At 39.1% G+C, this 25,756-nt stretch overlaps 1 protein-coding gene across 1 annotated transcript; it reads left to right on the top strand.

Annotated features, from left to right (window-relative positions):
• The first annotated feature begins 219 nt into the window (after positions 1–219).
• On the top strand, positions 220–19,638 carry LOC129692692 (transmembrane protease serine 11B-like protein). The gene is made up of 10 exons (XM_055629166.1): positions 220–227; positions 4,632–4,747; positions 10,720–10,838; positions 10,931–10,998; positions 14,004–14,164; positions 14,812–14,850; positions 16,559–16,733; positions 17,731–17,990; positions 18,597–18,739; positions 19,477–19,638. Exons 1-10 carry the CDS (start codon positions 220–222, stop codon positions 19,636–19,638), a joined length of 1,251 nt encoding a protein of 416 aa, XP_055485141.1.
• The last annotated feature ends 6,118 nt before the right edge of the window (positions 19,639–25,756 follow it).

Raw genomic sequence — 25,756 nt, forward strand, 5'->3', positions numbered from 1 at the left:
ATTCAAACACAATCTTTGTTATTTCCTTTAAGCTGAAGATCCCCGGTTGTTACCACACCCGTTAAACAAGTTTCTTTCAAATGACTCGCTATTGCACCCAGCCCTTAAAGTCTCAACTGTCCTAGTAGCTAGCACATGTACCTGAGAACCACTATCAACACGTAAGGAGTGCAGAGGTTCCCTCTATATTAACGCCAGCAATCACTGGGTCAGCACGTTATGAATAGGTAAGTAGTAATTTGCCTGCCTGCAACTCTGACAAAGTAGAATTTTACTGCCTGCGCCATTTGAGACTCACTGTAAGGACTGTGGCAGCATAATTATATTTAGGTGGAGAATATAAAGTGATTTGACAGCTTTTTGAAATTGCAGCATGGAGACACATTGTCGCAAACACGCAATCTAAGGTGCTAAGCGCTGGTTTGAGGGCTGCTTCAAAAAGGGGCATGTAACTTACCACCCCGTGAATGAAAAACGGGGTGACTGTGTGACTACTGTCTAGTAAAGAGGCAATAGCGGTGACATTTTATTTTCTTGTGATTTAAATATGAAATAGTAGCTAGTAATGACGATGACCATGGACTCTGTATTTGTGGACTAATTCATGCTTTCTACCATACATTCATAAATATCTTGGGTTTCACAGTACTATTACTACGTGGATATTCTCTGTAAAGATGTAAATGTATATCTTGCATTAATATTTTTCTGAAGTATGTTATTGAATCTTTATATTTAGGTAAAATCAGCCCAACATCATATCTATACTGATAACATCCATTGTAATTCTAAATGTATTGTTAGAATGGATGTAATAATTGTGATAGAGTATACTAAGATCATCTTTCTTGATTTAAAAAAATATTGTGTGCTTTTGTTTTGTATTAAAGATGTTATTTTATTCATGACATTAATTTTTATCATTTTTCATTATCTCTGACATATCAATAAAAGGGGCATCAACCAAATTTAAGTTTAAAAAATCCAGTATGATTGGATTTTTTGTTTGTTTTTGTAAATAGTTATCACCTTTATTCTGGGTGGATGACAGAGTTGATTTATGGTGCATTTCATTCTTTCTCCATTACTAGTTTACACCTGTGTGAAGTCCTAAGTTAAGAAAAAAGTAACAGGATTAAACCACTGTTTCAAGAATTTTGATTTACCTAGGCTGGCTCATGCCCTAATAAGGTACTCAGCTTCTCAGTGTAAGACACTGCACAAGTACATTACTGACCTTGGAAGGATTAGGAAATGTGGTTGATTGTGCTGGTGGCTTTAAGGAGGTCTGGTGAACTTTGGGATGCATGTAAGTGCTTGAATGATGAATGGTTGCATGCACTGAAAACAGCATCAGATGTAGAAGTACATTTTAAAATCAAATGTCATCATTTTCAATGTTTTCTTAGCTTTAGGCACAGGCTATAGAATAGAAAAAAAATCCAGAGCAATCTGTTTTAGAGCTTTGTGAACATGACAGTGAGAAGTTCATGCTCAATAGTTCTCACGGCAAATATGTATTGTATTCCATATCATCTGAAAGTATCTCTTATGAGATTTTCCTAAAGAATATATGGCCAAATATCAGAAGCTGGCTAACAGTGGGATGATTTTTCTTTTGTGCTTGAGAAGTTTTCTTGTGTTTGGTAGCACTTATTTAAGCACTAGATTAATTAATTAATTAAGTCTGTAATGCTTTTAGATGATTGCAAAAGACAGCTAAAACTCAGAAAAAATATCTGATCAGTGACATGAAACAATCACGGTGGGACACGGGTAGGAAATGAAATATAAAATCCTGTATCTTGTGGTAATTTCAATGGCTGATATCAATAAGAAGAAACCTGTTTTAATATTTTCCTTCAAACCAAAGGCTAAACTAACAGTAAGAAATTTTGTTTGTCAAAGGTTTAATAGAAGTAACTATCTTGTGCTTTTATTAGACTATAAGTTATATATACCAAACGAGATAGAAAAGTTAAATATCTATAGTGTACAAAAAACATGTTCTGAAATAAGTTTCTAAACAGGGCTAATCAGAAGAAGGAGCATGAACATTAATCTGAAATTAAGATACAATTAGAACAATAATAATTTGTAAATGTTCAAGGAAGACAGACAAGCAAAGGGTGTGGGGTGAGACTAGGGACCCTTCAGTGGGAAACACAGAGCTGGAGCTGGGAGCTCTGAGCTGAGTAAGTGGTCAGTAGGCAGGTTGAAGCCTTAACTGCTTTAAGAGCCACCAAGCTCTTAGAATGGAAAGCTCAGGAGACACACTAAAAGCTTATGACAACATGATCACTGTTAGACTGGAAACAAATATTTTACCTTGGAAAGAGAAATTCTAATTTTGTGAAGCTTTAAAACCCTCTCACAGACCAATCCGATTTAACAGTCTCTATTCTTTCTGCGTGTGGTTGCTTGCCCAGTTCCTACCATGTGGTTCTTTAGTCAGTCGTCAGCAATGAGTGTCTGCTGTGGGCTGGAATTCTGTAAGTCCTTCCACTCCCAAGTTTGAAGACTGATTTTTTTTTTTTTTTTTTTTTTTTTTACTCCTCAAATGATCTCCTGTAGGCTTCAGTTTGCACTCCCATTTAAAACATAGTCCTTCCCCTTTCTTAATGTAATTCCCAAGTTCGGGCAAATATTTTTAGTCTGTAAATCTTCTCAAATTCTTTATTTTTCTTTCCCTTCTTCATATCATCCCCCAGGCTCCCATTGTTCCATCCCAACCATTTATAATAGTTTCAGTTCTGGTTGTCTTTATCTGTTATGTTTATCTTTTTTCAGTTGTAGTCATGTGTGCTGCCTGCCAGTGTTTTTCTTTCTAAGCACTGTAAGCTTCCATGTTCGTAGTTTTGAGAGGATAAAGCTACAAGTCGTAAACAGTCTGAATCCCTTTGCTCACTGTATCCTCCAAGAGGCAGTTGCTGATCTGCCTGTTTTCATTCATCTGCTTGCTCTACAAGTATCTGTGATGCTAGGTTCCAGACCATGGTCAGAGTATAAAAAGCAATACACAACGATGCAGCCCTCGGCCACAGGATGCTAATGATGAGAAGGAAAATGACGACATGTAAAAATTAAATGTATTCTCAATGTACGACCATAAGAGGGTTGGCCATGATAGAAGATGCCAGGGAAGAGAAGATGTTAAAATAAAAAGATGATGTTTGAGTGACAGATCACTGGGAGAAGAAGAGGGTAATATATCAGGCAAAATAACTGAGGGCATAACAAGGGCGTGGAGTTAGACTGCAGTTTGTCCACAGAACCTCGAGCTGTTTGACATGCACTGAACCCACATTATCTCCAAGAGCCAGATTCATCACTCAATGTGGTGCAAGAACTATACCGACAACCACCAGTTATTCTTTGAGCATCTCATGTTGTTTTCCTTCTCCCTAAACTGTCTGTCTGCCCAGACTTTTTTTTTTTTGATAAATTCCTGTAGATTCTAATCTCAATTTAGTCCAAGTCATTCAGCCACATAGGTTGCTATAAAACGTAATACGTACCCAACTTTTAGATCTATTGCCACATGCTCTTATAGAAAGGATCTATTTATACCACAACAATAAGCGAATAATAGGGACAGACACAGCTCTCACCAATATAGGACTTGATATCTTCATGTGTATTGTGAATGTGGTAATAATATTGAAGCGTGATCATATTTCAAACTGTTTAGATAGTGTTAGCCATTAAAAACTCCTCCCCTCCTGTCTGATATCTTTCTTGACTGATACTAACTCTATTTCTTTCCATTGATAACAGGAAAGAACTAGATCCCCCAAACAGTAGGCATGACAGCAGCAAGAATATTCTGGAAAAATGCTTTTACAGTTGGGAAAAGAAAGACCATTTCATAGTGTAGACTTTTAAGGAAAGAAGCACTGTTTATTTTTAAATTTAATTTTATGTATATATTTATTACAATTTATTCACTTTTCTATCCCCGCTGTGACCCCCTCCCTCATCTCCTCCCAGGCCTACCCTCCCTCGAGCTTTTCCTCCTATGCCCATTCCCTAGTCAAGGGAAGCACTTTTTAATCTTTTCTCTTTCCTCTATTTTTATTTAAGATTTTTATTACATTTCACTTATTTGTGTGTGTGTGTGTGCACGCACATGTGAACACATGCATATGCACACAGGCTTATGTGTTCACTCCATGGTACATAAGTGAACATTACAGAACAAACGACAGGACAGGGTTATCTCCTTTCACCATGTGGGTTCACGGTGCTCATCAGCAAGCACTTTTTTCCCCACTGGGCCATCTTGTTAACCTTTTCCCTTCTTTTCTTCGACGTCTTCTAATACTTCTGCACCTAATTGTGGGCATTTTACAGGCAGTAGAATAAAGTAGTACAGATCTGAGAAATTAGTATGGTTTTTATATTTTTTAATATTAATCACAGGTTATTTACTTTATATCCCAGCTATAGCCCCCTCCCTCACTCCCAAACCCAACCTTCTTTCCTCATCTCCTCCCTGTCCCTTTCTAAGTCCACTGCTAGGGGATGTCCTCCTCCCCTTCCATCTGACCCTAGCTTATCAGGTATCTTCAGGACTGGCTGCAGTGTCCTCCTCTGTTTTATGATGTATTTTTCATGTCCTTCATTTGCAGAACAGCCATAGTATCCCGCAAATCCTCCCCCCGGTGGAGAATCATCCTCGGAGTGCTTGGCGTGTTGGCAGCCCTTGGGCTAATGATCGGACTCTTAGTTCACTTTCTTGCAGTAGGTTGGTGTACAGTTGCACTGATTTCTCCTCGCTGTGCTGTTTATTTCTATTACTGCGATATATAAAGAGGCAATCGCAATCTATGAATTATCTCCCTCTATAGCGGCGTTAGGGACCTCAGGTCCTGCAAGAAAGAATCACTAGCATTTACAAATGTACTGTGGAAACACTCCTCATCCATTCAGGTACAAGAATGAATATCAAGTTAAACACAAGTGAGCAGATAACTGATAGACAAGCAAAATAATTTATTCTGCCATGTGGAATGTTTGTTAACTTTGTAATTAAAGTTTTATGATTATTGTATTTGGAGAAGAGAATTCAAGGTATTTTGATATTTCAGCTAGTTGTTTATTATTAAGAAAGGCAATAAATAGATTAAAAATGTTAGACATTATTAAAATAGAATCTTATTAGTTTACCTCCTTCCCCTTGCTCCTCCAGCCTCTTCCAGCTAGCTTTCCTTCAACCCTTCCTATGTCTCCTACCTTTATATAGCCCCATTTTCTTTTATTATTATTGTTACACACACATGCACATGCACACATACACAAATATATAAATACCACCTGCTGAGTATATCTTTTTTTTTTGGATATATACATTTATGGTGTCAGGGTTGACTACTGTGTATTGGATGAGCAATTAAAGGACTAATTATCCCTCTTCCAACTATTAGTTTGATGCCTGTACTTCTTGTCTAGGGGTGGGGACTCATGAAATCTTCGTGTTAACGTGTTCATTGACATTCTTGTAAAAGATTTTTCATATAATATACACTAAATACATCAGAAACAAATGGACATCTAAGGAATCACAATAAAATAAAAATCAAACAAATCAAAATAGGACAAATCAATCAAACAAACAAACAAGACACAGAAGTAAAGAAAAGAAGCACAAGAAGTGTAAACGTAGAGAAACACATGCTCCCCCACACAGGAACCCCATAAAAGCACAAAGCCGGAAGTCACAGTGTCCATGAAAAGTGTCAATATGTTTACAAAAACGTCCTGACTTAATGAAGAACTTCCAAAGATGCTGTTGAGTCCACTTTGTGTTGGACATCTACTGTGAGCGTATGAACTTCTTTAGGAGTGTTTTGTTTCCCCAGAGAGATTCCCTTGGAAAGAACTGAATTTTCATTTGGAAATGGTTATCCATTGGAGATAGCTTCTGGCTTAGGAATGGAGACCTGTGGCCAATTCTCCATTCAGCTCTAAGATCCCATGTCATGCAGACTTGTGCAGGCCCTGCATGCAGCCATGTCTAAGACTGTTTCACAGCAGACTTCCTGATATTCTGGCTCTAACAACCTTTCCACACCCTATTCCACACCCTATGTTTTCTGAGCCGTAGATTCAGGAACTGTGATATGGATGTATGCATTCAGGCTGGCCTTTCTGTGATCTGTTGGATTCTTAATTTTATCCAATCGTGGTTTTCCGTGATAGCTTCCATTTCTTGTAAAGAGAAACTTCTTTGATGGGGTCATATCTGCGCTTGTCTGGTATCTGCGGTTACTCTATATTATATACTCACATCTGAAGATATGGAGCCAGCAACTTCAGATGAGAGAGAACATGTGGCATTTGTTATCTTCGTCTGTCTGGGATACCTCACCAATATAATATTTCTTAGGTCCATCCCTTTCCCTGAAAATTTCACTTTTCTCTACAGCTGAATAATATTTCATTGTGCACATGTAACACATTTATATTATCTATCCATCTGTTGAAGGACACTTAGGTTGTTTCCAGTTCCCAGCTATCATGAGTACAGTAATGAACATTGCAGAGCAAATGTCTGTGGAGCCCATTGGGCATATGCCAAGGGGTGGTCAAGCTGGGCCATATGGTAGATTTTCAAAAAGGATTTTCCATTCTGATTTCCAGAGCTACTGCACTAATTTTCATTCCCATCAATAGTGAATGAGGGTTCCTTTTCCCTTAAATCGGCACCAGCATTTATTGTTAGTTATTTTGTTGATCTTTAGTACTCTTACTGGAAATTATCTTTTGAAAATAGCAAATGTCTCTTGACATTATCTATACTATATATAAGATATGATATATATCAATTAGATTAGCATCTGTGAAAATTGAGGAATATAACATATTAATTGTAGGCCTTGGAGTTAGATGATTGAGTTTTTTTTTTTTTCCAAATTAGCACTTGTTTATTTTCTGACAGTCTGTAAGCCTGTGCCATTGGGGTGCTTGGTGTCTTGTCATACTGAGTGCCTGTCCTTTAATGTAGGAGGGGTCCTTAGATGACCTCTGCTCTCACGTTCTCCTGATAGCTTCTCACTCGGTCTTCTTTCTTTCTTTTTTTTTAAATTTTTTTATTAATTACACTTTATTCATTTTGTATCCCCCCATAAGCCTCTCCCTCCTCCCCTGCCAATCCCACCCTCCGTTCCCTTTCTGCATGCATGCCCCTCCCCAAGTCCCCTGATAGGGGAGGTTCTCCTCTCCTTTCTGATTTTTGTCTATCAGTTCTCATCAAAAGTGGCTGCATTGTTCTCTACTGTGGCCTGGTAAGGCTGCTCCCCCCTCAGGGGGAGGTGATCAATGAGCAGGCCAATCAGATTATGTCAGAGGCAGTCCCTCTTCCCATTACTATGTAACCCACTTGGACACTGAACTGCCATGGGCTACACCTGTGCAGGGGTTCCAGGTCATCTCCACGAATAGTCCTTGGTTGGAGTATGATTTTCTGGGAAGTTCCCTGTGTTCAAATTATCTTGTTCTGTTGCTCTCCTTGTGGAGTTCCTGTCCTCTCCAGCTCTTACTATTTCCCACTTCTTATATAAAATTCCATTCACTCTGCCCATCAGTTGGCCATCAGGCTCAGCATCTGCTTTGACACTCTATACTGCAGAAGCTTTCAGAGGCCCTCTGTGGCAGGTTTCAAGGTTGTTTCCTGTTTTCTTCTGGCTTTCAGAGGCCCTCTGTAGCAGGTTCCGAGGTTGTTTCCTATTTTCTTTTTCTTCTGATGTCTATCCTCTTTGCCTTTCAGGATGGGGATTGAACATTTTAGTTAGGGTCCTCTCTTTTGCTTAGTTTGTTTAGATGTACAGATTTTAGTGGGTTTATTCTATCTTGTATGTTTATGAGTGAGTATATACCGTGTGTGTCTTTTTGCTTCTGGGACAACTCACTCAGGATGATCCTTTCCAGGTCCCACCATTTACCTGCAAATTTCATGATTTCCTTATATTTCATTGCTGAGTAATACTCCATTGTATAGATGTACCGCAGTTTCTGCATCCATTCTTCAGTTGAGGGGCATCTGGGTTGTTTCCAGCTTCTGGCTATTACAAATAAAGCTGCTACAAACATGGTTGAGCAAATGTTCTTTTTGTGTACTTGTGCCTCTTTTGGGTATATGCCTAGGAGTGGTATGGCTGGATCTTGAGGAAGCGCTATTCCTAGTTGTCTGAGAAAGCGCCAGATTGATTTCCAGAGTGGTTGTACAAGTTTACATTCCCACCAGCAGTGGAGAAGGGTTTCCCCTTTCTCCACAACCTCTCCAGCATGTGTTGTCACTTGAGTTTTTTATCTTGGCCATTCTGAAGGATGTAAGGTGAAATCTCAGGGTTGTTTTGATTTGCATTTCCCTAATGGCTAATGAGGTTGAACATTTCTTTAAGTGCTTCTCTGCCATTCGATATTCCTCTACAGAGAATTCTCTCTTTAGCTCTGTTCCCCATTTTTTAAGTGGATTACTTGGTTTATTGCTTTTCAGCTTGTTTAGTTCTTTATATATATTGAATATGAGTCCTCTGTCAGATAAAGGGTTGGTGATGATTCTTTCCCAATCTGTAGGCAGTCGCTTTGTTTTGATGACAGTGTCCTTTGCTTTACAGAAGCTTTTCAATTTCATGAGGTCCCATTTATTGATTGTTGCTTTTAGAGCCTGTGCTGTTGGTGTTCTGTTCAGGAAGTTTTCTCCTGTACCAATGAGTTCTAGGGTATTCCCCACTTTTTTTTCTAGCCGATTTAATGTGTCTGGTTTTATGTTGAGGTCTTTGATCCACTTGGACTTCAGTTTTGTGCAGGGTGATAAGTATGGATCTATTTTCATTTTTCTACATGTAGACATCCAGTTGGACCAGCACCATTTGTTGAAGATGCTATCTTTTTTCCATTGTATGATTTTGGCATCTTTGTCAAAAATCAGGTGTCCATAAGTGTGTGGGTTTATTTCTGGATCTTCTGTTCGATTCCATTGATCCACCATTCTGTTTCTATGCCAGTACCATGCAGTTTTTATAACTGTTGCTCTATAGTACAGCTCGAGATCAGGGATGGAGATACCTCCAGAAGATCTTTTATTGTAGAGGATTGTTTTAGCAATTCTCTGTTTCTTGTTATTCCATACGAAGTTGAGAATTTTTCTTTCCAGGTCTGTAAAGAATTGTGTTGGCAATTTGATGGGAATTGCATTGAATCTGTAGATTGCTTTTGGTAAGATGGGCATTTTTACTATGTTAATCCTGCCAAGCCATGAGCATGGGAGATCTTTCCATCTTCTCATATCTTCCTCTAATTCTTTCTTCAGAGACTTGAAATCCAACATCCATTCATGTTTAAAGTACTGGAGAGATCAGGGATACAAGGCACATATCTAAACATAGTAAAGGCGATATACAGCAAGCCTATAGCCAACATCAAACTGAACGGAGAGAAACTTAAAGCAATCCCACTGAAATCAGGGACAAGACAAGGCTGCCCACTGTCTCCATATCTCTTCAACATAGTGCTGGAAGTCCTTGCTAGAGCAATAAGAAAATCAAAGGAGATCAAGGGGATACAGATGGGAAAGGAAGAAGTCAAATTATCACTATTTGCAGATGATAGGATAGTATATATGAGTGACCCCAAAAACTCTACCAGGGAACTCCTACAGCTGATAAACACCTTCAGCAAAGTGGCGGGATACAAAATTAACTCAAAAAAAAAAAATCAGTAGCACTCCTGTATACAAAAGACAAAAGGGCTGAGAAAGAAATTAGAGTAACAACACCATTCACAATAGCCACAAATGACATAAAGTACCTTGGTGTAACCCTAACCAAGCAAGTCAAAGACTTGTATGAAAAAAAATTTCAAGTCTCTGATGATTGAGTTTTTATCATTGGCTCTTCTTAACTGATGTGTAATATTAGGCAAATGACCTAATAATTGTGACACTATATTTCTCTTGAAAAATTAGTGTGCTTAAGATTTTTTCTGTAGTATCATCTGGTAGTAACATTTAATGAATGGCAACTTTTAAAATCTATGTGTGTTAAATGGTTACTCTAAACAGAGGCCATTACATTATATATAGTTCATTCTGTATCAATAATGACCCTATTAGAGATGGCGAGGTTTCCCAGTGGAACAATCCTCTACTTATTAGGAACGGGTTTCAGACTCCAGAACCCAGGTAAGACAGATCTAGTAGTGTTCATCTGTGGTCCTAGTACTCAGGCGGAAAGATTGGAAACTGATAGAAGAGAATCCTCGGAAGCCTGGCCATTTAGCCAGGAATACACTGTAGCAAAAAGAGAGAGGGAGAGAGAGAGACCCTGCTTCAAACATTGTAGAAGGTATGGACTGACACTGGAAGTTGCCCTCTGACTTTCACACATGTGCAGGGGCACTTGCATACCCCAACTCTCACATTCAAATATGCGTTCACATTTGTATATCACGTACACAAACTATTCATGTGCATACACACAAACACAAAGACAAAAGGTGTTATTTTTCTTCATAATTCTCCCTCTGTTTTCTATTACTGGTTTTAAAGCCACTTTCTACAACACTTATTTACTGAGTCAGTCCAGAAATGCCCACCAGGGGCTTTCAATATCTAATGAGCATAATACATACTACTTTGTATTACTGTGCAATCTGTGTCTTGATATGAAGTACATTTAATTTAAATGGTTCTTGGAACTTTTTTTTTTTATCTCACAGAAAACAGGATCTACTACTATCAAGGTAGCTTTAAAGTGCTGAATATTCCATATGACAGAAATTATGAAAGGGAAACATCACTAGAAAGTAACTTCCTCAGTAAAATCCTCGAGACTAAAGTAAGCTAGATTTTTTTTTGTATCTGTTAACTGCTTAAAGTATAAATATATTATTGAAATTTCATGGTTAACTGTATGTTTTTTCTTAACAGATGGTCGATGCCTTTCAAAGTTCTAACATTTACAGACAATATATCAACTCTCAGATCATCACATTGTTGTAAGTAGCTATCACTAATCAACAGAAAAAAAAAGACAAAGATATCATACATATTATTATACTTCAAGTACTCCAGAGAAGATGAATCCAGAATCTTCTGGTATGTCACAGCCACTGCCAACCATGATTAAGCACTGACATTATCATACATGTCAGCATAATTGTTCAATACCAAAGCAAAAATTGTGCCTTTATGGTGGAGTTCATTAGGTTTAAGGGAATACATGGATGGTTTAACTACATTTGTCTTATCCTTCTCATTTCCTAAGTATTCATAGCCACAACCATTAGATGCTCCCTCTAAGCCAATTGTTTGCTCCTCTCTTGGTTTTATTAATGAGTACCAAAAATACAGATTCTGTTTTCTCCTGTCTTTCTAATTGTCAGCTAACTGTCTTTTAAAACTGATCTTGGGGCGCTTCTTAAATAGGGTGGAAAAAAATCACATCTGTATCAGGCTTTGATGCCACAAAAGGCTTTCACACGTCATAAAAAAGAATTATCTGTTCCCTGCACATAGGTTTAGTGTAGAAAAGAGTATCAGAGGGAGCCTTAGCATTGGCACTGTTCAACTTGAACCCAGATTTTATAATTTAATAGCACCAGAGCTTTAAGAGAGCCACATGACCACATTAGTCTATCTCTGTCTTATGCAATATCAATGACAATAGCTTTCTCGTCTTTGTCATAAACCTCTATGCAATATAAAAACTAGTGTATGTTCCCCATGGGTTATGTCTAAGCAGTGGGCTAGGTCCTCTCCATGCATAGTCCTTGGTTGATTCATCAATCTCTGCAAGACCTGCTGGGCCCAGAATTTTTGGCTCTGTTGATCTCCTTGTGGAGCTCCTGTCCCTTCTAGGTCTTTCTATCCCCCCCTTCTTCCATAAGATTCCCTTCCCTGCACTCTGCCCAAAGTTTGGCTATGAGTCTCAGCATCTGCTTCCATACCCTGATGGGCAGAGTCTTTCAGAGGACCCCATGGAAGGCTCCTGCTCTGTTCCTTGTCTTTTCCTACTTCTGATGTCTATCCTGTTTTCCCTTCTGAATGAGGACTAAGCCTCTTCCCTAGGGTCCTCCTTGTTTAGCTTCTTTAGGACTATGGGCAGCTCAGTCTCCATGTGGGTTCCCTAGTAAGGAGAGCAGAGGCAGTCGTTGGCATGAACTTGGTTGCCTGCTTTTTGATCATCTCCCCCTGGTGAGGTGGCCTTACTAGAACACAGAGAAAGAGGATCCAGACAGTCCTGATGAGACCTGATAGGCTAGGGTCAGATAGTAGGAAAGGAGGACCTCCCCTATCAGTGGACTAGGGGAAGGACATGGGGGAGGGAGAAGGAGGGGGAGTGAAACTGGGAGGAGATGAGGTAGGGACCATAGCCAGGATACAAAATGAATAAACTGTAATAAATAATAGTAATAAAGACAAAAAATTAAAAAATAGTGTGTGTAGAAATATTTGCAAATAAACACATTTGAAATGAAAGTGAACATTGTTTTTACTTTGACCGATGACCCTAATGTTCACCTTTCTTCCCAGGTTCCTGGGCTCATGGGACTCCTAGAACTGTAGAATAGATTAAGGCTCCTGTTAGCATTAACCTGGGGTTAATTTTATTATTGGGTCAAAATATAAAACTTAGACTGATTTGAAGGGCCCACATAACTCCCTTAGGTGACTGAAAAAGTACACATATGCATTAATGTATGTGTGTGTGTTTGTGTTTCTGTTTTGTTTTATTACACATGCTTGGAATTCAGGTGTCTGTAGGTAGCAAGAGTCCAGACAAAGTAAAGAAGAGGCCACAGGACACTGCCTCTCTTGGCATGTACAGCTACACAAACCAAATTCACATGAATTTGGAATTATTGGTTTATACACACAACATTAAAGTTCCTCCAGACACTCTCCCAAGGGATAACATGTAATATCTATACATCCATTATTAAGTCTTTCAGCTTGTCGCTTATTTCCTAAGCCACATAAGTCTTCCTCGAACACCATAGTCAAATTACTTCAAGGTCAGTTTTACTTATTTTGTCATTGTCGCTGTGTACTGGCTAGCATTAAGAACCTTCTCAGTCTAAGGCAAATCTTCCAGAGACTGGGCAAGAAGGCATAGGGTAACAATGTGTAGTGTAAAGAATTCAGAGTATAGGATCTATCATCTGCACTAGGTAAAATTCCTACTTTTGTAGTGGCATACCCCTGACTACATTACATAATCTCTCAGGTACTGTGTTTGTCCTTGTTCATAAAATCAGATAACAATCCTTTTACTGTAGAGCAGTAAAGGTGATGAAACATACACCAATAAATGTTACAACAAAGTATAACAAAGTGTAACAAAGCACTAACTAATAAATGCTAATTAATGTCATTACCAACGGTTACTCTATGATTTGGCTCTCCTATATCAGCTTGATGAAAAGTTCAGTTTGATGATCAAATAGTAATAAAAGTACCTTAATGTCCTGTTGTATATCAATGCTTATGTGAACTTTTTCTTTAACTCTAAGTAAGAATTATGTGTAACTCCTCCAAGTAGCTCTAGCTAAGATAAATACATTGCCACTTCTGCCTCATAGGTTGCAATTTTCTTCACATATGCCTTATCTCTTATAAAAGTCTGAAAATTTCTAGAGTGTAGGAGCTATGCCTCAGCAATAACTCAGTGAAGCTCGGCAAAGTTGCACATCTATAGCAATTGTCCAATAAATGGCTGACGAATGCATAGATGTGTCTCAGCTCGGTGATCATCTTTCCTGGTATCTCAGGCTAGTTCTATTTCTTAAGGATATATAGAATTGCATGTCCTCCAAGATGCATAGCATAGCTGTATACATTCAGTTGGCACATACATGTAGGTATATGGCAAACTGAAAGCTTCATCTAAAGTGATGTTACTGTACAAATCCATAAAGAGGGGACAAGAACAAGTTATGAGAGATCAGAGGAGGAAATGGTAGATTAAACACTGTATTAAAACTTTACATTTTTTCCCCAGTCCTGATAACAACAGCGTGACAGCCCATATATGGCTGGTGTTTAAGGATCCTTTGTCAGAGAAGGAAAACTTAAGAAGGAGAATTGAAAGCATCTTATATCGGATGCTAGAGAACCACTCAGGATCCCTGACTATGGATTCTGGGTCTCTGAAGCTCATGGGTAAGCTTACCTATGGATGAGAGCAGTGTCTGTATCATTTTGTGCCTAGGACATGACAGAAACACCAAGCACAGAACTATCTTTACTATAATTTGAAATGAATATCATCTTAGATCAGAGATTCATTCATTTCCTAGTAGTGCTACACTTTGTAGCTTCTTAGAACAAAAAGGGATGGTTTGCCATTTTACAGTAGATATTAATACATCTAGTAAACATGGTAAGTGATGTTGTGTACTGTTCTTATTTTCTTTGATGTATGAAAATTAACACTAGATTTGCACTTTTAATTCTTGCCACCTTTTTAGAAGTTGTTTTTATATATGACATGGATGGATCAGATTCACTTATGGAACTTACTCTTATTTCAAGAGAAGATAGTCCCAATTTTTGATAATACACGATGTGGATTATAGCTCCAGTTAATGAAAATGTAATTTCATTATATCTTATGAATATGGTATGAATATGGTACTTTAATACAATGTATTCAAATGTAACAGAAGAAAAATTCTAATAAGCCAGTCCTTTCTTTTCTATGATACTTTCTTTTTAATGCTAAATTACTGCTGGACCCTCTGGTATGAGGGAAATGCTATCCTTATTGCCCAGATTAAATTTACTGTGGACTTTTTGCTCTATTTCAGAAATCAATAAGGTTGATGCTGAGAAGATTATCAATAGCCGTAAGTTTTCAAATCCCTTTTCAGTCAAGCATGAGGTAATCTAAACAGCAACACTCAATATTAACCATGCTACAATCATGGTTGAGCAAATGTCCTTGTGGTGTACTTGAGCCTCTTTTGGATACTACTTAACAATTTAAAACAAGGAAATCATGAAATTTGCAGGCAAATGGTGGGAACTAGAGAAGATCATCCTGAGTGAGGTATTCCAGAAGCAGAAAGACATACATGGTATATACTTACTTATGAGTGGATACTAGACATATAATATATAATAAACATACTAAAATCTGTATACCTAAAAAAGGTAAGCAAGAAGGAAGACTCTTGGTAAGATGATAAATTCTCACTCAGAAAGGCAAATGGGTTGGACATTGCAAGAAGGAGAAAAAAAGGGAACACGACAGGAGCCTACCGCAGAGGGCCTCTGAAAGACTATCCAGGAGAGTATCAAAGCAGATGCTGAGACTCATAACCAAACTTTGGGCAGAATGCAGGGAATCTTAGGAAAGAAGGGGGAGTTAGTAAGACCTGGAGAGGACAGGAGCTCAACAAGGAGAGTAACAGAACCAAAATATCTGGGTACAGGGGTCTCTTCTGAGACCTGTAGTCCAATCAAGGATCCTGCATGGATATAACTTAGAACCCTTGCACAGATGCAGCCCATGGCAGCTTAGTATCCAAGTGGGTTCCCTAGTAAGAGTAACAGGTACTGTCTCTGACTTGAACTCAGTGGCCTGCTCTTTGATCACCTCCCCCTGAGTGGGGAACAGCCTTGACAGAACACAGAGGAAGACAATGCAGCCAGTCCTAATGAGACCTGATAAGCTAGGGTCAGACAGAAGGGGAGGAGGACCTCCTTATCAGTAGACTTGGAGAGAGGCATGGGAGGAGATGAAGGAAGGAAGGCTTGGGAGGGAATAAGGGAAGGGACTACAGCCAGGATATAAAGTGAATAAACTGTAATTAATATAAAAAATAAAAATTTAATTAAAAAACATATTGCCACAATTAGTTTGAGGCCAGTTAGAAGCCAAGATAAGCTAAGAGAATCCAATTTGAATGAGTCATCTTGGAGAGGAGTTTAGGCCAGAAGAATTGAGCTGAACTACTGAATGAGAGTTCAGAAAGAGCTAGAATGGCTTGAAAATGGCTCTCATCTCATCCTCCATCTGAGGAAATAAAGATAATATTTACAGAGAGATTCCTGTGCCTGCTGGTGTTTCCTGTATGAATGATTTTTTTCCTATTCAGTGTTGGATGTGACAGCATCGGCTATAACCAACCAGAACTGCTGAAAACTCAGTGCAGTTTTTATATTGTCAACAAATACTTTTTTATTCTTTTGTTTATTTTTATTTTTTTATATTAATTACAGTTTATTCACTTTGTATCCCTGCTCTAGCCCCCTTCCTTATTCCCTCCCAATCCCACCCTCCCTCCCTCATCTCCCATGCCCCTCTCTTAAGTCCACTGATAGGGGAGGTCCTCCTCCCCTTCCATCTGACCCTAGCTTATCAGGTATCATCAGGACTGGCTGCATTGTCTTCCTCTGTGTTCTGGCAAGGCTGTTCCCCACTCAGGGGGAGGTGATCAAAGAGCCAGCCACTGAGTTCAAGTCAGAGACAGGCCCTGTTACTCTTACTAGGAAATCCACTTCGATACTGAGCTGCCATTCTTAATGAAACCAAACTGACTGTTTCTGAAGGCTGCGGGAGACGACCAAGAATGTCAGCAACCTATGACAGAATCAAGGGAGGTTCCACTGCCCACGAAGGAGAATGGCCATGGCAAGCGAGTCTCAGAGTGAACGGTAGACACCACTGTGGGGCATCACTCATTGGTGAACGATTTCTGCTCACAGCGGCTCACTGCTTTCAAAAGTAAGGTTCCCTAAGGTTAGGAAACCCCAAGGAGCTGGGCAGTCTTTGTCTTAGGCAATTGTCTTCCTTCCTCTTGAGTGCCTGTTTGAAAGGCCAGTTCCTGAGAAGCTTATCTCAGAGTTTCCTACTTTACTAGTAAAGATAGGAAAAGCCATTCATTTTTTTTATTGATTTTTATGCTGTTGATTTTTTATATACTTTTTTTCCAAACATGAGTCTTATTTCTCAACACTTTATGCTTTAGGTCCTAACACTGGCAGTTGCTAAAACACCGCATTGTATGTCTTCTCTCCTTCCATCCTATCACATGGCTACCCAAGTCTTATGTTCACCTAGGCAACTATGATTCAGCCTAAAATTCTGTGTTCTTTAGAAGTAAAAAGTTCCTTTCCCATAAGCATGCAGATTTATTTCCTTCTATTTATCAGTCTCATTAATTATGTGCATAAGACTTAAACACTTATAATTACCTGTGCGCATGCCTAACGTGCATTAAATTTAAGCCCTTTAAAGGGCATAGACTGTATCTCTATATCTAGTGTACTGTGAAGTGATTCAAACAAGGTGCTTTGAAAATGAATTTGAAAAGCAGACTACATGGAGCTGAGGAGATGGATCAGCAGTTAAGAGAACTTGCTGAGGTATCGAATTTAGTTCCTAGTACCCACACGGCCATTCCCAGTTGTCCATAACTACAGTTTCAGGGGATCTAATACCATCTTCTCATCTCCAAGTGCTCAAAACATTTGTGTGGTGCACAGAAATATATACGAGCGGAATACTTATACAGATAAAATAGATAAATCAGAAACAAAATAAAAAATCTACTCTGTCATTGCCATGGGAATGAAACAAAATAAAAAAATCTACTCTGTCATTGCAAGGAAATCTTGATGCCATGAAACATGGCAGATGAAGACTTTCTATGTGCTATAAACTGTGGTATTTTCTGTCATTTCAAACTAAATACAAACATATGTGTTTTTTGTTCCCTTAGGACAAAAAATCCAAAAAACTTAACTATTAGCTTTGGCACTAAAGCAACCCCACCCTACATGCAGCATTACGTTCAAAAGGTTATTATTCATGAGGACTACGTTACGTGGGACCATCGCAACGATATCGCAGTTGTCCTGCTCACCGGAAGAGTTTCATTCAAGAACGATGTCCATCGGGTGTGTCTGCCGGAAGCCACACAGATTTTTCTACCAGGGGAAGGAGTCGTCGTTACAGGATGGGGAGCACTCTCACACAATAGTGAGTTGGGTGAAGCGCACAGCATAAGACACAAGCGCAGAGTGAAGGGTGTGGAGAGCACCGTTTTATCTCTGGGTGCCCGATCCCTTCGGGCCACCTCTCAGGAAAGACTGCACAGGTCCTTGCAAGCTGCGAGGGTTTGAAACATTCTAAGGAGAGCAGTTTAGATGTAGGAATTATCTGTCCTGTAGAAACTAACAGAAAAAAATATCTGGACCAGTGGTGTAAGAACGAGGGGGAAAACATTCGAGAACACTTGAAGGGTGGTTTTTTTTTTTTTTTTTTAATGAATATTTTGAACATTTCTTTTTCATTATTTTGAGGGAGAGAGAAGTGTGTTTATCCTTAAAAGGGGCAAGAGTCAAATAACAGCCGTATGCATAGAAGACTATTGTTAATATCAGAAATGACTAAATATAGGTTTATTCTTCTTTAGTAGAAATAGCCTGCCCAAGCCAAATACTGTTTTGATGAGGTCACAAATGGGAGACAGCAGTAAAGATTCAAATGAATCTGAGTATGGTGATACACACCTGTAATCTGACCATGCTTATCAGGTTCCCAGGTTCCCGGAGGCTGTTTTGCTGACATGTTGATTTCCTTTAGGCAAATCCCCATTGTTACTTCAGAAAGCACCTGTTAAAATTATTGACATGGACACGTGCAATGCTGAGGGAGCTTACGGGGGCAGGATAGCAGACACGATGCTCTGTGCTGGCTACATGGAAGGCAAAATTGACGCTTGCCAGGTAGGTCTGGAAATCATTCTTAAGGACCACATAGTATATCAACAACATGAGCTTAACATTTTGTTAAGCTCATGATTATGGAGTTCATTCTGTTCTTCATTTAGGTGTGCTTTGACAGTCCTGTCAGCCACCCTCTAAGGTGATTATTTCCTACAGGTAGCCTGTGTTTACAAGTATTCAATAAATGCTGATGATAGATTTTCTCTGAATTGAGTTTTGTCCTAGAAATTCACAGGTACTAATTCATTTAATTCTCATTATAACTATGATGTAAGAACTGTTATTCTCATTTCACAGATAAGAAAATGGAGGCATTTAGAGTTAGTAGGTGGTAGAATTGTGCACAATTTTGGGTTGTCTCAAATCACAGTGTGTTCTTTTAGCCATAGGTCAGAAAAAGATTATCAGGCCAGTCTCAAACTACTCTTATTTTATCTCTCATGAATAAAGTCCTTGCTATTTTCTCAGATACAAAACTCTGAATTTCCTAAAAACTTTCTCAAGAACTAGTTTGTAACTTTTCAGTTCATACTTTCAAATTCTCAAAAAGAGAAGCAGGGAATACATGTTGATCAGTATTAACAGAGGTTAGGAATGCATAGGGATTTAAATCACACATCTCTCCTGGATCTCAATGAAGCACCAATAAATCACAACGTCATCTGGAACATCATTGCCTGTAGCTAATCTGTCTGAGAGGAACCTTCAGAATGATGAATGTTCTTCGCTTTATTTAGGGTGACTCCGGAGGACCACTAGTGCATCCCAATTCTAGAGATATCTGGTACCTTGTTGGCATAGTGAGCTGGGGAGATGAATGCGGCAAAATCAATAAGCCAGGGGTCTACACAAAAGTGACTGCCTACCGTGACTGGATTGCTGCCAAGACCGGTATCTAGTGAAAAGTCATCTTCTAGTAATGCATGCAGATCATTGCTGCCTGGTACTCCTATTATTTAAAATCCATTTCTTTACTCGTTTTTTTTTCTATTTTGTGTGTGTGTTTGCATATATGTGGGTACGTGTGTGTCTGTGCCCATGCATGCAAGTGTGTGTGGATATAGAAGCTCAGGTTGATGTTAAGAATGACCCTCAGTAATTTCGTTGAATGCACTGCGTCAGGGTCTTGGTCAAACCAAGAACTTCTAGATGTACCCTGTCTTACTAGTCAGGTTGCTGTTGGGACCTCCTGCTTTGTCATCTAAGGGTGGAAGTACAGACAGGCATCTATGCCCATCAAGCATTTATGTGCCCTCTAGGGATTCCAATTCCATTCCTTAGGCTTTCATGCTAAGATGAGGGGAAGACTGAGATGTTTCTGGAAGTAGCATTGGGGGCAGAGAGGAAGTTGTCAGTATCAGAGACCAGAAGAAAGACAGTTAGGCATGCTGGGTCTATAGGAAGGTGCTTTATAAGAGAAAATATTAATAGCTGGCCATGTGCTCCCACAGTTCCTAGATATGAGCACAGTGCATTGATTATGAGGCACAAGACTCTACCATCAAGTGACTTCAACCAAATAATCTTGAAAAATAAAATTCTTAACCAGCATTTTATGAAATCTTCATTTATTGACTTCATGGGTTCTTATAAGACTTTAAATTTTTATTTAAGATTCAGCGACTTAGACTGGATTTAGAAGAGAATTTTTTTTTGTTTTCTTTTTATAAAAACAATACTAGTTAAGCACATGCTTTTCCACTGTGCATTTTTTTTTTTTTTACAGATTTTTTTTTCCTTACTAAATAATGGTTTTATGTTACCTGGTCTTAACAATTTTCTACATTTTCAAAAATCTTGAATGTGTATGTATCATGTCTAGCTACACAATGCAATTGTCACAAAGTTTAATAAATTAAGCATTTATTACCAGTTCTCTCTCTCGTGGGCATATGTTAGCACATCCAGGTTATAAATTTACTTTTGAGCGCTAGTTTTAGACCTCTCATGTCACACACAATTCCACTTTCTTAAGCTATTCAAAAACCAATTCTCTTAAAGTAGCTCTGACATATTAAACAATAATGTTTAACAACAGTTGAGTTTTTTTTTCTGTGTGTCAAGAAATGATTCTAAAGACCCTATCCCAATTAATGCTCTGTCTATTCTATAAAGGAAACTGTTAGCCTAACTTTACAGATAAAAAAATCTGAAACACAAAGAGGTTAACAACCTTCTCCCAAAGTACAAAGCAATGCTCACCCTGTCCTATGTCCAGTGGGTTCCAGATGTAAAAGCATTTTTTATTTACCTTATCCAGTTGTCTCCATCTACCAATCTAGAAGCTTCTAGCCTTTGTACAATCTTACCTAGGCCTAGAATATTTTTAGCCTTTGAGACTCAATGCTGAATAAGCTCACCCTTTCTAGTTCTTTCTGATCTCTGGCTGGCTTGTTCAACTCAGCTGTTTGGCTCAAACTCCTCTCCAAGCTCACTGATTCAAATGAGCTTCTCTTACTTCTGCCTGAATTGTTCTGCTTGCCCTAAAACTAACTTTAGCAGTGTGTTCTAATCTTCTGGCTCCTTCTCATTCTCTTGTTTATTCTGTCTCCACCTGTGTTCAGCTTTCCCTTTTTCTGCAACATGTCACTGTACAACTGTTTCTGTAAAACTGTCTCCTCTCTCCTCCTCCCTCTGTCCCTGTCTCTCTTCTTCTGCACTGCTGTCCTTAAGTTGCCTTTGTTTCCTCTCTGTTCTCATGAGAATTAGGCATATCCTGTTCTGTCAAATCTTTCTCTGATTCATCATTTTGTCTGCATCTTAATTAGTCATCACTTTTAAAACATGTTTGCTTCCTTCTACAAACCTTCCTTCTACAAACCAACATTACCTTCGTTGTTATGAATTTGAGGTGTGTGTTAAGGGCATGTCTGCTTTTCAGCCAGATCTCACAGACCTAGAAAGTCTCTGGAAGTGATAAGAGCAGCCATGTTACTGGGTTAAAATTCCTCTACATAGCCCTAACAGTCACAGAAGTCCTGATAAGAAAGCAGCTCTGGCAAGATGTTTGGACATTTCATATTTTTGTGTGTATGTTGTGGTATGATTTTATTTTTGTTTATTTGTTTGCCTACTTGATTTTTAAAAGATGATATTCCTTATAGCTTTGGGTAATACCTAATAATATCAAGAAATTCATACTAGAAAAATGACACCAATACCCTACTGACAGTAAACTGAATATTAAAACTGAAAAACATTTAAAAGTTAAGTTAAATAGGACTGAGAAATGCCACTGGGATTACGGATATTGGAAAAAAGCCAGTTTTTTTTTCTAGAAAATCACTAGTTCTAATTCCAGCTGTGGAAAGAACAAAATGTATCCACACAGTAAATAGTAGAGAGATCTGAGAACCAACCAGGGTGGTGAGCCGGAAGTGTCACACTGCACTTCCAGAACAAAGAACCGAAGTCTGAAATAGATTTCACTGTGATACAAAGATCAGTATCGGTGACTGGTGAGCTCAGTATTTCACTAAAGCGAGTAGAATGGGAAAGAATCACTGTGCTGAAAAGAGAAGCACTTACAACCACAGAAATAGGTGTGCCGTCATCTCAGGAGAAAAATGTTCCACAACGTGGCTTGGTAGTGAACCTCTCCTGTGTAGAAATGTGAATTAGAGTAGAAAGGAAAGGTAGAAAAACAGAGTTTATTTTTGATGGGGTTTGTTTTGATGACATTATTAATGATTTTTATTTTCTCCAGCCTGTCGAATTTTCCATAATGAGATGAGGCACTATACAACAGGAATTTTTTGTTATGCAATGATATAAGTGTAAAGGACACACTTCCCAAGCCACAGGTCGTTAGGTAGTAAGGGCTGTTCTTGAAGATGGTGAACATATTTCATCCACAATCACTGTGTCTTGTGGATGGAATCAAAGCTCAAAGAGGTTTGACTTTTTTTTTATTAGACGATTTTGAAAAGCTCTTTGATTCTATAGCAACAAAGAACTGAAAGAATGTGATAGTGATTCTTTTAAAATTTTTTTACTGTCAACTACGTTTTACTTTGTTGTATTTTGCTTGTGTGTTTTTCTTTTGCCCCTTTAAATTTTAATGCACGATAGGTTTGTTACTCATTCTTGTTTTCCACAAATATGCTTGCACAATTGGTATTGAGTTCTTATAAATTAAATTATATTTTATAAACCAGATTATACTATAATGAATGTGTTAGTTTGAATTATTTTTCTGCGTGTACATTCTCACATTTGTTTAAAGGTTAAGCCTTTAACCTGGCTTCAGGTTCTGTATTTTTTCTTGTACAAGCAGAACATAGTCACGTCTTATCATTTCCTACTGCAGAGGGCGCTAAAACACAAGTATCAAGATTAGTTTTCCTATGATGTCAGACTTCTGTACTGTAAATTGAATTAATTAATTAAAATAAAAAAAGAAGAAAAGTCACACCAAGAAGCTGAACATCCAATGCTTTCTGATCTTCATTTCAGCTAATAATGGACAGTGAAAAAATGTTTTATGCACATTTATCAGTTTGAATCAAAGTCAATCTTTTATTAAAGACATTTCTATCCTTTTCCCCCAGTGTGAAATGTTCTGAAAGTAGCACAACAGGGATCAGAGTAAAAATCAGTAACTTTGAGCTTGTAATCGTTTAAATTTTTTTATTATATTATGTATGTGTGCATCTTATGTGCACGGTGTTTTGCCTGCATCCATGTCTGTGTGCCACATGTGTGCCAGTGACCACGGAGGTCAGAAGACAGCATCAGATACCCTGGGGCCTGGAGTGACAGATGGTTATGAACTCCCAGGGATTGAACCCAGTTCCAGAAAAGCAGGCAGCGCCAAACCACTGAACTATCTCTCTAGCCCTTATAATTGTATTCCAATATCTGATTCTTTGTGATAAGTTCCCTGAAAGAGCACAAGTTTAGCTTTTAAACATCCTCAAAGATTTATACACACGTGAGGAATTTGTCCAGTGGAGATCTATAGAGATGCTCTTCGCATGCAATACTTTTCCAGGTTAAACCAATTAATGAACAATAAAACCCTAGAGGAGTGCAGTCCTTCCGAAACTCTGTAACATGAAAGCCCTGAGTATTCCACTGTTTGTCAGCCATCACAAAGACCTTTATCTGATTTTTAAAATTAGGAGTTGCAGATTTTGTCATGTATAAGAGTCAAATTATAAAAGGACCCAAGCTGCAAGAGGAGCTATTCCCATTTAAAATTTATTTATTTATTTACCTTACATCTTGATCGCAGCTTCCCCTCTCTCTCCTTCCAGTCACTCCCTCTCACCTCCTCTCCATCCCATCTACCCCTCCCGCCCTTCTCCTCAAAATTGGGGAGGCTTCCCATGGGTATCAACCAGCCTTGGCATATCAAGTTTCAGTAAGACTATGTGTATCTTTTTCTATTGAGGCTAGACATGGCGGCCCAGTTAGGGAAAAGAGACCCAAGGGAGGCAATATATTCAGAGACAGCTCCTGCTCCTGCCTCAGGGGTCCCAAAACAATACCCAGCTGTACAGCTCTTACATATGTGATGTGGGCATAGGTCCATCTCACGCATGCTCCTTTGTTGTCTCTATGAGCCCCTATGGGTCCAGATTAGTTGATTCTGTAGGTTTTCTTACGGTGCTCTTGACTGCTCTGCCTCCTTCTATCCTTCCTCCACCTCTCCCATAGGACTCCCTAAGCTCCACCTAATGTTTTCCCGTGTGTCTCTGCATCTTTTCCATCAGTTCCTGGGTGAAGCTTCTCTGATGAGGTATGCTAGGCTCCTGTCTGCAAATACAGCAGAGTATCATTAATGGTGTCAGGGTGGGCTCTCTCTCATGGCATGGTCTCAAGCTAGCTAGGCCAGTCACTGATTGGCTCTTCCCTCAAATTCTCTTCCATCTTTTATCATGTACATGTTGTAGGCAGGACAAATTGTGGGTCTAAGGTTTTGTGGCTAGGTTGGTGTCCCAGCCCCTCCATTGGAAATCTTTTATGGTCATAAGAGATGACTGTTTCAGGTTCCATATCTCCCAATGCTAGGAGACTTGGCTGGGACCACCCTCATAGATTCCTGGGAGTTTCCATTGTTCCAGGTGTCTAGCTTGTCCCAGAGAGAACCCCTACTCTCCAGGGACTCCAGTTTTCTCTCCAGTACTCTCTTCCCTCATCCTCCCTAAGCTTTATCCCTCCTGATCTCCTCCGACTGCCTCTCCCACCTTATTCCCTCCTTTCATTCACCCCCAATGCCTATTTGGTTTCTTCTTCTCAGTGAGATTTAAGAGTTTCTCCCCTCATGCTCCACTCGAGCCTTCCTTGTTATTTAGTATCTTTGGGTCTGTGGAGTGTAGCAGCATAGTTACCTCATACATTATGGCTAATATCCACGTTCTAGTGACATACTAAGTCTTTCTGGGTCTGAGTTACCTAACTCAGGATGATATTTTTGGTATTTTTTTATTAATTACAGTTTATTCACTTTGTATCCCCCCTGTAGCTTCCCTCACTCTTCTCCTCCCAATCCACCCTCCTTCCCCCTTCTCCACCCATGTCTCTCCCCCAGTTCACTGAGAGGGGAGGTCCTCCTCTCCTTCCTTCTGATCCTAGTCTATTAGGTTTCATCAGGAGTGGCTGCATTGTCTTCCTCTGTGGCCTGGTCAGGCTGCTCCACCCTCAGGTGGAGGAGATCAAAGAGCCAGCCACTGAGTTCATGTCAGAGACAGTCCCTGTTCCCAATACTGTGGAACTTGGTCACTGAACTGCCTAGCGCTACATCTGTGTAGGGCTTTTAGGTTATCTTCTTGAATAGTCCTTGGTTGGAGTATCAGTCTCAGAAAAGACCCCTGTGCCCAGATTTCTTGGTTCTGTGGCTCTCCTTGTGGAGCTCCTGTCCTCTCCAGGTCTTACTATCTCCTCCTTCCTTCATAAGATTCCCTGCACTCCGTCCAAAGTTTGGCTATAAGTCTAAGCATCTGCTCTAATACTCTTCAGGGTAGAATTTTTCAGAGGCCCTCTGTGGTAGACTTCAGGATGATATTTTATAGT

Source organism: Psammomys obesus, unplaced genomic scaffold, assembly GCF_907164565.1.
Source record: "Psammomys obesus unplaced genomic scaffold, mPsaObe1.curated_primary_1811, whole genome shotgun sequence".
Classification (NCBI taxonomy): Eukaryota; Metazoa; Chordata; class Mammalia; order Rodentia; family Muridae; genus Psammomys; species Psammomys obesus.